This window comes from Ruditapes philippinarum, unplaced genomic scaffold, assembly GCF_026571515.1.
Source record: "Ruditapes philippinarum isolate M1 unplaced genomic scaffold, ASM2657151v2 ctg2450_1_1_1_1, whole genome shotgun sequence".
NCBI lineage: Eukaryota > Metazoa > Mollusca > Bivalvia > Venerida > Veneridae > Ruditapes > Ruditapes philippinarum.
The window spans coordinates 115,927-129,405 of NW_026854496.1; the positions used below are offsets into that span (position 1 = coordinate 115,927).

Sequence of the window (13,479 nt, forward strand, 5' to 3'; positions counted from 1 at the left end):
TGAAATACGATTTATTTTAAACCAACGTATTTTTTTTTAAAATTTTATATATAAGATAAATAAGGAAAACAAATTTCATCCAACTTTTAAATGATTAAAAAGAGAAATACACCACTTGCCCCTCACCACTGTAGATTCAAATCCCCACAGGGACTTAGGATTCTTTCATGTGAGGAAGCTATCCAGCTAGCTTATGGAATGTTGGTTGTTCCATTCAGATGCCTTTTTGTGTCTGAAATAATGTACAGAAGGGAACCTGAGGTCAAAATTATTACCAAGTTATCACGGACACATTTTTTGGTGTACATGGAAATGATATTGAAGGTGTTGATACAAATGACAATGTTTTCTATTTTTACATTTATCTGAGAACATGATCAGTATATTTTCAATAATCACATGTTTGTAGTGTTTTGCTAACACATATTATACAATATAAAATAACGCTAGATATTTGTAGTGAGTGTGTGCGCGTTAAGTGTGATGAAACAATATATGAAATTTTTTTTTCTCTACACTCTGCACTGATGGTTTGTTTGTTTTCTTCCCTAAATGAGCCACTTCACAACAAAACCAATGTTATGCGTTTGTGACCAGCATGGATCTAGACCAGCCTGCGCATCCGCACAGTCTGATCAGAATCCATGCTCATCGCCATCAGTTTCTTTATTTGTAATAGGGTTTGTAAGCGAACAGCATGGATCCTGATCAGACTGCGCGGCTGCGCAGGCTGGTCTGGATCCATGCTGGTCGCAAACCCATTACGTTGGTTTTGTCGTGATGCGGCTCAAATGATTTCTCTAGTTTTTGTTCCTTTTTTTATTTTTTCTCTCTCCTTCATACAGCTCGACAAGATCCATATGGCGGAACTTTGTACCGATATTTCAGTACCTATTTTATAAGTATGAAATCCTCTTCTCAGCTGAATGGCTTTAAAGCACGGATTTGTCGTCGTTAGTAGGCATTTAAAGTTGCTTTCGTCTTTCTTATGGTCTTTCTTTGCTTTTAATCTCATCTCTAGGTATTGTCAGGGGTTTTAATTCAATGTGTAGGCATGCTTTTTGATAGTGTGTGGGCTAGGGTACAATTGGGGACTTGTTTATCTTTGGAGGTTACATTGTTACTTCAGTTATATAAACATGTTTAATTTGTTACTTCAGTTATCAAAATGTTTAATTTACCTTTTATGTTACTTTTTAATTTGTCTTTAAACATGGAGTTTGGTTGTCATTGAGTATATATGATTTTATAAGTTTTTTTACTTAGATATGATTTTATTTGTATAACTAATATTGTTCACTGTTTAAAGTCTTTAAGATTGGACTGAGAAAATATAAGATGTAAAAAGTAATACACAAAGTCTGTATGAAATAAATGTTTAGCCGATCAAGAGTACAGAATGGCTTGTTGTAGTAGTTTAATGTTCGGTTTGACAGCAGTGCCAAATGTTCTTAGTCAAGTTTATGTGTTCAAACTTCAGTTATAATTTTAGTAGGCTTATGTTTGTTAGAATTCTTGTCTAAATGGTCACCAAATAGTGAAATTATGGGAAAGTAGAGATGTGTATGTTTGGAAAAAAATCTTTGTGTTATTGAGCACTGTTCTCCATTAACTCCATTAACTGTTCTTATTTCTATGTTGTCTTTCTTTCTCAAACTTTACGCTATATATAATAGCTTTCACTATAACTTGTAGCCATTTGCAGCTTTACTAACCCAACAAAACTATTTCAGTTATTTTACTACTAATAAATACTGGGATTTTATTTTATTTCCATCCAATATAAGCCACAAAGTTTATAAGATGTAAAACTTTTTGTCCTGTCAAAATTGATAATGGAATTTTTATTTAGTTTATAATTTCATGAATCGTTTCTCACTTGATATTTTCGATTCTTTATGAGGCGAAATTTTTCTGTGTTAAATGATCTCGAACATTGGTGATTAAATTGTCTCCCGCCACTGATTCAGAAATCAGTGAGGTAAGTAGTCGTTCATTTGCAGAGAAATTGGTTGTAACTGGTTAGTTATCCAGGACAGTCTGCTAGGTGGACCGACTACTGACTCCAGATATGTTGACATTGGCATAAAAAAACAACAAATAAAACAAACGTGATGTTTGTGTCCTCTTTGGGTTAATTGGATGGAAATAATGAGTTAATGTGATCTAGAAATTGACCCAAGTATGAAAATCAATGCTTTAAGCCTTTCAACTGCATTGTTTACCTTATTGCACACAGCTTTATGCAAATTTGATTTATTTTCTCATAAACTTTCAACTATCAAGATTTTTAAGGCGTTTTTCTTGCATAATAATCCATAATGTAAACATTTGTTTTTAGTTAATATTAAGTTTTGAAGAGATCTTATTAGATTGTCATGTACTGATCTAAATATTTATTTTATCCTTATTAATCACATAATATTATGCACATGATTTTTATGCATCTTCAGTTCTATTATGATTTTTTCCCCATGTGTATTAAGACATCAAGTTCATATGGGATAAGATGTTATTGTATTTTATAATAAAGTGTGGGGTTCAGAATTGGGGACATTTAGAATATCAGCTGAGATTTTAGATTGCTTTATAGGGTACTTATAACAAGAGATTTATATGTCATGTGATAATGATACTAGGAAAATGACGGAAAGGGAAAAGCACCTTTTTATTTTGAAAATTCTAAAAAAAATTTAGCATCTTTATTATCATTAGTATGTTGAGATGAACTTGAATGTCTTGTTGACACAGGGCATGATTTTATAGTCACCATATTGTTGCATTATTTTGTTGCATGGTCGTGCATTATGTTGTGACATTGCTTATATCTATTGTGAACAGGTTACCCCGGGGAATCCCCACCCTCCAAAAAATTATCAGTGTCTATGAGTGCCTTGTATCATAAACGCAGTCCCGATTTCTCTTCTACTGGTGCCCTGCATACAAAGGGTTCAAGCAACCTTAAAAAGGACGGGGCAGAATCCATGATGGGTAAGGGAATTAACTGCCTTTTTCTTTTAACTTTCTTTTATTGTATCAACCTCCTTATGAATGCAATGTTCAGCATATTTAATATACCATGTTATAGAATTGCCTTGGAGCAGAACTGTTTTAACTGCATGAAGATGAATAAATTGTTGTAACAGTGTTACACCAAGGCACCATTACGACTACATGTTCAGCTCTAGGCTAGCAGAGACTTGTAAATGCATCCATGTACATAGCCAGGCCAGCCTGAACATGTGGACTGTCTGACAGTAACCAAACTTTATACTGGTGGCTGCTCAATATTCTGAATTCACCTCAGCTAACAATAGACTGTTCTGAAATTTAACCCTAATCCAGCTGAATTTCTTGAATGGAATTGCCCAACTTCAGTTTTTGGAACTGTCCACTATCAATTTTGAGGGATATAAAAGATGAAAATTTGAATTTGGTTAGCCAACAGTATAGTGTTTGGCCCTACTACATAGAAAGGCAAGCTGGCCTAGCTCTATACTGGTGGCAAAAGACAATTCACTTCCAGTTCCATCAGGGTAAGGGTTATGTCGGGACTTTGTCCATTACACAAATTCATCCGTGTTAGAAGTGAAATAGCAAAATTTTCTATGCTAACTTGTGTTCTTAAGGAGGTTGAACAAATTTAATTCTTTATTTTTGCTTGAAGTAATTTTCTGTTTCACTCCTTGTAAAGCATGTTCCTCGTATTAGTTTAAAACAAAACAGCATTTTATTGTAATGAAAATGTTAAATATTCTATTCTAACTAAAGATTTATTGCTGTTATAAAGTAATGTGCATGACAGGTTAATTGACCAGTTATAATCATATACTTGTTGAATGATATAATATGATAAAATGTTGTACTCTTGGAATTTATATATCGCTAATTAAATTTTGTCTGAAATAGACTCTTGTCAGGAAAATTTGAATAATTTGAAAATTTGAATTAAATTTTAACAACCTGTATTTATGTCTTGGTTTTAAAGGAAGGAATTAATTGGTTAGATCTGATGACAGTGTACAACATTTTACTATATTATTTTATTCATATGCATGTAACATATATAATACTTTATTTAATATACAGCAAGCTGTTTAATGTTAACTGTCAGCCGCTGAAACCTCATTGTCTATTAGCTTAATTTTTTCTCCCCCTGTCCCTCAAATAGTAGGAAAAAAATAAATAATTTTAAAAAGAATGAAAAGTCCTACATTTTATATAAGTAACAAGGGGCAGTTAGAGTGGATAGGTTGCCTCCCTATGCTTTTGAACAATTTTTATATTTAAAAAAAAATGCAAATTGTGTGAAATTTTAAATTTATAGCAGCCTAAAAGGCCTGAAACTTACAATAACTATTTACTTTAGATTTATATATAAAAAATGCTGTCTATTGAGTTTACTAAAGTTTCAGAACCTGCCATATATACATGTTTAGTTAAAGCAATGGTAGTAGTACCATGTATTCACTAACATCAGAAAACAAAATATATCCAGAGGGATATCTGGTACTTTACTTCACGACTGTCTGCCATGGCAAACTCACTGAAGAGAGTGTTGTTTGTATGTTTTATTTATGAGAGCACATGTTGAATTTTGGCTTGCCTAAGGTATTAATGGCTCTAGATGATCCTGGCATAGGTATCATACACACCATAATGTCATATATAAAGACCTCTTAATGAATAAAAATGTACATCTATTGTAACTCAATACCATTATTGCTTTTATTTCAATGAAATTGGGTCAGATTTGTTTGATATTGAGACAAAAATTAATTTCTATTTTGTGTAACTTTAGTAAAGCTAATTCTTTGTTATTTGAGAAAGCAATATAATAGAAGTTGATTTTAATCAGAAGTCTTCCTAATACTGTAGTAATATAAGGAGCATAGTAGTTAACCATTACTGTGCTAAATTTCTTAAATAATCTTGTCCATTTCAACCTTTCATCATTTTTCGAGAAAAAATTCAAAATAATAAACACTGACTGATGTGGAGACTGATCTTTGTCTGCGCTGATCACATGAATACATTCAGTTGCCATGGAAAGTTAAGATTCCAACCTGTGGCCCCTTGTGTCTACTGGCAAACACTTGAACCATTAGGCTACAACTACCAATAAATGTAGCTATAAGATGATGTATATGGTATGAGGCTGACAGTTAACAGACTACAGGCTGACATGTTTTGCTGTCTGTAACAGACATTGCATGTATACAAGCTTATTGATTTCCTTCATTTCCTTCATTATAACTATATGGTGTTATACTCTATACATTATTCATGGTATAATCACTTTATTATCTGCATGGTCACCTTATATATTATGCATTCATTGTAAATAGAAATCTATATTTTGCTGTCAATGACAAGGTTGTTTGTTTATGACAATGACATGGAAGAAAATAAACATTACAAAACATGCATCATATTATATTGTCCACAAACTTGTAATCTTCCATTTTGTAAATGAGTTTTTAAAGTTCCACAAATCATAGTTGATAAATATTCAAACTGTATTTCACCTTTTAGGGGTCAAGGTCACTAAGTCTTTAAAACTATAAAAAAAGTAACTAGAAATTAAAAGGGAATAATTTTATTTTTGAATGAGATAACTGGATTACAAGTAAGTTATTCGAGGATTAGATATTGATGTTAAATTATGCTTTACTAGGGTCAAGGTCAAACTTGATACAATTATGTATTCTCATTAAATTTATGTGGTTGGGCTGTTCCAACAAGTTTAATGTCACATCTAATGTCACAAACAAACATTCTTGAACTTGACCTTATTATTACAACTGTGTAGATTATACATTAGCATATCTGAGTTTGGGGTATGGAAGAGAGCTTTTTTTTTATTTATTTAGCAAGGTTATTCTAGCTTGCTTACCCTTTCATTGTGTCTAGTATCATTGTAATGATTTGATGTTGTAACATTGTCAATGCTAACATGTCATGCTGGTGCATTTTGTGCATGTTCAAGTAAGTATGGAGACATATCTATATATACCCAAAGGTGGTGGCAAATATGTATATTAATACTGAGAAAAAATACAAAAAACGTTTTATACAAAAATATTAATAAAGTATTTTTTTCTTTTCTTTTTTCCCCCCTTACCTTTCAATCCTTTACAATTCACCACCACCACAACATCATTTCCATCATTCAACATGGGGGTTACATTTTGACCTTTCACCTCACACGAACATGACCACCAATTACTGGATCCACAGCTCTCCATTCCATTCCCGAAAACCGACTTGGCCGCTCTATTGTAGCCTCCGCACCTCCCACAAAGCATAAAAGCGCAGTGAATCTAGCAGGCGTGAAGATGAGAGACCCGTCAAAGACGTCACCACGGAAACCACGACCATCTAGTGTAGCGACCTCTATGCCAAGTTTCGTAAGAGTTGAGACTGATTCGCCGAAGTCACGAAGTAAAAGTACAGAAAGAGGTCCAAGAGGTATATTATATACTATAAATATAGGACGCTATTAAAATTTAAATAGATTGATGTTCTTCATGATGTCCCTTGATGATAAATATTATATAGATTTTGTTCCTTGAAAAAAGGTTGTACATTGGGCCAATTTGGGTGGTCTGGGGAAATAAATAAGATGGGTTTCGGTTTAAACCAATGTGTCATTCTTAGGGAATGCAGTCATGATCTCTGCTATTGAATTAATGTGAGCAAATATAATATGCTAAAAGTTGTGTTTGATATACTATTTATGGAAACCATTAATTGCATAACTAACTAAAAGGTGCAAATATCATCAATAGATGTATTGTCATAGCAAAGAAACTTGAAACAAAAGTAATTAGGAAGTTGACTTTTATTACCATTAAATGTTATGTATAGATACATGTTTTATCATCATTCCTATATTTATTACAGATCGTAGTAAAGGAAGAGTTTCTATAAAGACCGATGATGATAAAAGTGATGGCAAGGTAAATAATAATGTAGATAACACATATTTATGTGTAAATAAAATAGTAAAGGTGAGGAACACACATACAACACCAGGTCAAGTTTCAAGATTTTATTGGCTATTAGTTTCGATTTATATAATACTGTGTAAATAGACAAGAATGATCTAAAAACAAACCTTGAACTGTTGTTTGTTGAGTCCCATATATTTAACAAGAGCACCGCTAGGCGGAGCATTATATGCCCGAAAGTGTTTTTTTTTAGTAAGGATGAAGCATTCATTAGACATGGGAATTAGCTGTTCATCCTATAAAATTTTACAGATGTAGGTTGATTAATACTTAAGTCCTTAACCTTAACCTTTGACCTTGTGACCCTAAAATCAATAGGGGTCTTCAACCTTATATGGACAATCATCCTATGAAGTTTGAATATGTGGGTCAAATGGAACCTAAGTTATGCTCCGGAAACTGTTTTCAGTATCAAGGTAATAGTGACTTGACCTTTGACCTTTTGACCCCAAAATCAATAGGGGTCTTCTACCTTATATGGACAATTAACTTATGAAGTTTGAACATTGTGAGTCAAATGGAACTTAAGTTATGCTCCGGAAACTGTTTTCTGTATCAAGGTAATAGTGACCTTGACCTTTGGCCTTGTGACCCCAAAATCAATAGGGGTCTTCTACCCAATATGAACAATCATCCTATGAAGTTTGAACATTGTGGGTCAAATGGACTTAAGTTATGATCCGGAAACTGTTTTCAGTTTCAAGGTAATAGTGACCTTGACCTTTGACCTTGTGACCCAAAAATCAATAGGGGTCTTCTACCCAATATGGACAATCATCCTATGAAGTTTGAACATTGTGGGCCAAATGGAACTTAAGCTATGCTCCGGAAACCAAATTGCTAACGGACAAATTGCTAACAGACGGAAACTATTTTCAGTATCAAGGTAATAGTGACCTTGACCTTTGACCTTTTGACCCCAAAATCAATAGGGGTCTTCTACCCAATATGGACAATCATCCTATGAAGTTTGATAATTGTGGGTCAAATGGAACTTAAGTTAGGCTCCGGAAATTGTTTTCAGTTTTAAGGTAATAGTGACCTTGACCTTTGACCTTTTGACCCCAAAATCAATAGGGGTCTTCTACCCAATATGGACAATCATCCTATGAAGTTTGAACATTATGGGCCAGATGGAACTTAAGTTATGCTCCGGAAACCAAATTGCTAACGGACGGAAACTGTTTTCAGTATCAAAGTAATAGTGACCTTGACCTTTGACCTTTTGACCCCAAAATCAATAGGGGTCATCTACCCAATATGGACAATCATCCTATGAAGTTTGAACATTGGGGGCCAAATGGAAGTTAAGTTATGCTCCGGAAACCAAATTGCTAACGGACAAATTGCTAACGGACGGACGGACGGACGCCAGGGGGTATAACATAATATGCCCTTTCGGGCATATAAAAAGTATTTGAACATTTTAAGTACATGATGTTGTGATCTGTTACACAGCTATGTCAAACCATGTCTGTAATATGTGATGGAAGATTTTCATCAAGTTAAGATGGCCGAAGGTTGTACGTGGATGCCTTTGCTTGATTAATTTATACACAGCAACAAATTAGGTTTTCCTGTACCAGGGAATGTGTTAAGTCATATGATTGTTAAAATCTCTGTGTCCCAACTTTCCCTCCCCACTTGATAGTAAAGCTGGAAAAATTGAACATTTACTACCCAGTATGTTGATGTGACTCACTACCCACCAAAAAGAGTAAACATATATTCTTATTTGGAATGTAAAACATACAAACGTTTGGTGATGTTGTGCTGAAAGCTGGGCAGCCATTACCATAAAAAGCATAAGTAGATAATTTCTTTATTTCATACAATTACAGGACAGGAAAGCAGCAACTCTTCCGAGACCTTATGATAGAAAGAAGATAGAAGAACGTAGACAGGAAGTCAAGAAAAAGACGGAGGAAAGGAAAGAACGAGAGAAAGAAAAAGAAAGGATGACAAAATCAGAAATACAGCAAGATTCAAAAGAAAAGGAGAAGCCTCCGCCCAGAATGTCAAGGTCGTTCGTGGAGAGAATGTCGGCTCCCAAACATCCATCAGCTGAGAATAAGAAGGAACCAGTGCGAGAGTCAACACCCGTCAAGGTATGTATGCGAGTTTCTTTACTAATTGATCAGGCATTTCAAGAATTTTTATATGTGATTCTGGACACATCAACCTGTGATTTTGTTTGACATATAAAGCCAATGTTGAAATTATCAATGTAGCTTCAGCTTACAGGATTTTGCTCAAGCATGAAATGGTTTGGTTATTAATGATTTTTTCTTTAAAAAGAGAAAATTGATTTTGTTTGAATAACATGTTTAAGAATGTTGTGATAATTAACCTATCATAAATATTAACATTGTGATTATGAATGAGAAGTGTCACTATCATTGCAAGGCATGCTGGTGCATTTGTTACAGGTTACAAGAAGAAGTGGCCCAATAGAGGCCCCGGTATCTGCTAAACAGGTATACAATGTGTTACCTTGGTTACAGCTTACACGGTCATGTGACTTATTACATTGACTTAAGGATTTTAAAAAATACAAAATATTTAATGTTGGTGAAATTGTTCTAATTTTTTTATAAAGGGCACTCAAGGTCTTCCTGTCTACCAGTAAAGCTGGAAAGTCTCCATATTACTTTTACAGTGTAAGTGTGACTTAAAATCCAAACAAGCAAATAATGAATTCCCATGTTTAGCCAAAGGTTATTGACCTTTACTACAATCAATTTCTATTTTTAACTTGCTCTGCTTTGACCTTAGAGCTGTCCACTGTTAATTTTGGGATATTCAGTATCAAAGAGCCAAGGATTAAGAGTCCAGTTAGATTGCTTGATGGGCAAGTTTGCCTGGCTCTATATTGGTGAAAACGGTAAAGGTCTGTTACTGTCACCTCCAATAATTAAAGGGTTATTGATAAAGCAGATATTGATTGAGATGTTAAATTAAAGAACAAAGGGATATCTGATGGTAGTGAATGAAGAAAGGTCAGTCATACTAAAGACAAATCAGGATAAATCATAGAGCCATCAGATAGGAACATTGTATGAGGTTACTGATAGATTGATGCCACATTCAGGACACAATCATGATATAGTTTATAATAATATATACACTGGGTACATATCTGCCAAGGTGTAATTTCGACAAACCTAATCTTTTTATGAGATGTAAAAATCATGTTTTATCAGCCAAAGCGATTTTTCCCTCGTTTAAATAAGGAAGCAGGTACTAGGACCTTGAATTTAGGTTACAAATGTTTCCTGTAAAAACAAATAGAATAAATAAGCATATAACATACTATTAACTAGGTAAGTCAATGTTTGAATTCACATGACCCTGGTTTGGCTCTTGTTTAGGGCATTTATTGAGGGTTACACAACCAGTGGCTGTATAAATACATATATACATGTATGACCTTGATTAAACTATACTGATCTATCATGTATATCTGTATAATTAACTAACATTGCCTACTAATCAAGTCAAATTAAATTGTTCATATCTCATCATTTTTGCAGTGAGATTTAAGAACTTAATTTACATTAAAAGCTTTGGTCACTAGGTCTTTAAGTCACCAAGAAATTAGTTTAGATGGGAAAAAATGTTTCCCATTTCTTTCATATTACATTCATTATCTATTCATGTTTTATTAGAAGACAGAATGATACAAGAATAAATACATGAACTCACTACTGTTAGTGACTTATAGCACAGTACAAGTTCTTAACTTACTGAGTACATCCAGAAATTAGGACAAAAAGATTTGGATCTCCAAGAAAGAGATAATAATGTTTCAACCTAATAGATCTAAAATTTCTGTTTCTTTAGAAAAATACACACTATGTAGTAATGAATCATCTTATCTTTTAATTGGTAATTTTACCATCAAGTAGCAAATACAAAAGATTTGTATCTGTATAGAGAAATAACCTGACACGATCAATGTTTCTATACTCTGTAAATTACTGTACACGGTTAAAGGAAAAAGGTTGATGACACATGCTGATATGATGATTTCCACCTTAATGCTTCCATGATGTCATTAATGCATTAATGCATGTTAAAGTAACGATTGGTGATGGAATTTATATATTAGAGAAAGTGACAGAGTTTATTCAGAGAATTACAGTATATGTACATATATAATATAATTCACAATGGATGAGATATATTTATGTAGGACATATATTTATTATAGACACTAACAACATATTATAGCCACAAGGTTAGTTTAAATATATTTATTTAAGCTTTATAAAAAAAAAAAAGGTGTAAGCTTATACATGTAGTAATCCTTCCAGAGTTTGCTGCCTTGTCTAATCATTACCAATGTAGGGTATTTATATATTGATGTTTCCGCACTAAGCAGCAGGCTCAAATTTGTGATTCTTAGGGTGGCAAAAAGTGAACACCTTACTATCAGGCAGTCAGTTCACAGTTAACATGGCACAAGCTTAATTGGCTAAACATAATTAGATTTTGATTGGCTTTTGAGATTTGTATATATGATAATATTGTATGTGTGTGTGTTCTCTTAAAGCTGCTAATTAGGAAGCGACCAACTAAATACACTGTAAGATGTGTTCATATTTGTCATGTTTTATATTGTCATTGTGGCATGCTGGTATTTTACACTTTGTTAATACTTTATATTGATATTTTCAACCTGCCCACCCTATTTTACTTATATTGAATGTTCCTGAATGACTGGATCTTAATGTATGATAATAGGATTGGTTCATCTCATTATCACATTAAAGGTAAAGGTCACAGATTACAACAAGCAGAGTGAGGCATGCTTTTTATCAAATGACAAGTGAAAGTTTTATTTTGATTTTTATCTTCTATTCATACAGTGATATATAAAATAGGTAATGTCCTTAATTTATCTTTAAAGAAAACCCATTTTTTAAAGATCAATATTTGTTACTAATGCATTACCATGATGCTTAATGTATGTGCACTGGATTGTCTGAATCTACAGTGGTAGAATAATCAAGTCATGTGTGCTTTTTTGCGTTTAAAGATTTGATAATTATTTGACTTTCAAATATAGTTTTAAATCAAGTTTTGCTACTGCTAAATATGTACCTACAAGGCTCTTTAGCTTAGTTATCATGTACGGCATACTTCATTTTGTTGTGAATTTGAACATCAGACTTGGACCTGTAAGTAACAAACTAGTCTTTGTATAAAGCAAGAGGCATAAGAAATTCCTGTTTCATATTTTTCCACTTTCATTTTTCTAGAATATTTGAGACTTGTCCTGGTATAGATTGCAAGAAGAAGCACTATACAACTGTGTTTAGAGTGATTCTGTTTGATATTGTAAAATTTTATTGAGTAAAATTTGTCATTTTCCTAGAACATTTGATGTTTGCTTGATTGTATAAATAAATGATCTCAAGGTGATTTACAGATTTGAAGGTGAAGGTCAGGCTGTAAATGTCAAGGATTATAAAGTTGTTAAGAAATATTACCTTTTACAGGTATAATTGATATTGGCTAATGAAGTGATTGGTGATATGAGATGTAATATACGACGTCGTGTTTTGCAGCACAATTTGATTGTTTTCATTTATTACTTTTTTTCTGTTTTAAGACAAGTGCAAGAACAATATAATGGGAAAAAATGTCCCAGGCCCGTCAGGGGCAAGCAGTTGTTTCTGTGAGCTAGAAACTTCATACTCATTACTTTACTAAGTACTGGTTGGTTCCAGGAATGGATTGGAGAGTGTGTCAATAAGTTTATAGCTTGCAACACAATCAAACTATTAGTTAAATAAATTTGTATAAAACTAAATGATAAAATAAATTGGCTTCCATATTTTATTTGTTTATTTGGTAATAAGGACAGTCTTCTAATAGTTTTTAAGTCAGCATAATTAGCATTTGGAAAAAAAGAACCTTACTCTTGTTATAAAGTTTTTTGTTGAAAATTTCCTATTATATTTATTATTATAGACGGAGTTTAGTGTATATCTTGCCTTAAGGAAACACCAGTATATTGATCTGCACTTGTCTTGTCATTTCTTGTTTTGTTGTTCTGTTATTGGGGATAATTCTGTGCAATTGTTTTAAATGCAACCTTGAGTTTAGCTTCAGTAATACATTTTATTGTGACTCACATTTGCCCTAAGTTCAATAATCATAATTAAGATGTAAACATGATATAGTAATTAAAACATCTGACATTTAAATATGTGCTTGTAAGCGATTGTTTTACAACATTTGATAATTTAATATCTGATATTAAATTGAATTAAAGGTTAAATAATGGTATATGATTTACTGATGGATGGTAAAATTGTGATGCATCTGAGTAAACCCTCATCCATTTAAAAAAAAAAACCGAAACAAATATGATTTAAAAAAAACAACTTATATTTGACTCAGGTTTGATTTATATTAATCTGAACAGCTTAAAAAAGCCTAGTGAAAATAGAGGAAA

At 32.8% G+C, this 13,479-nt stretch overlaps 1 protein-coding gene across 19 annotated transcripts in view; it reads left to right on the forward strand.

Annotated features, from left to right (window-relative positions):
* The window catches only part of LOC132740274 (inner centromere protein A-like), an 80,109-nt gene that overhangs the window by 42,565 nt on the left and 24,065 nt on the right, over window positions 1-13,479 (forward strand). For 10 of the 19 annotated variants that reach the window (XM_060728138.1, XM_060728144.1, XM_060728147.1 and 7 more), the window contains 7 exons: window positions 846-953; window positions 2,842-2,991; window positions 6,241-6,471; window positions 6,907-6,962; window positions 8,855-9,121; window positions 9,443-9,490; window positions 11,569-11,601. In XM_060728138.1, the coding sequence (XP_060584121.1) occupies window positions 846-953; window positions 2,842-2,991; window positions 6,241-6,471; window positions 6,907-6,962; window positions 8,855-9,121; window positions 9,443-9,490; window positions 11,569-11,601 (893 nt within the window). The remainder of the gene's footprint in view (window positions 1-845; window positions 954-2,841; window positions 2,992-6,240; window positions 6,472-6,906; window positions 6,963-8,854; window positions 9,122-9,442; window positions 9,491-11,568; window positions 11,602-13,479) is intronic. The other 9 variants (XM_060728146.1, XM_060728150.1, XM_060728140.1 and 6 more) reach the window with 8 other exon arrangements.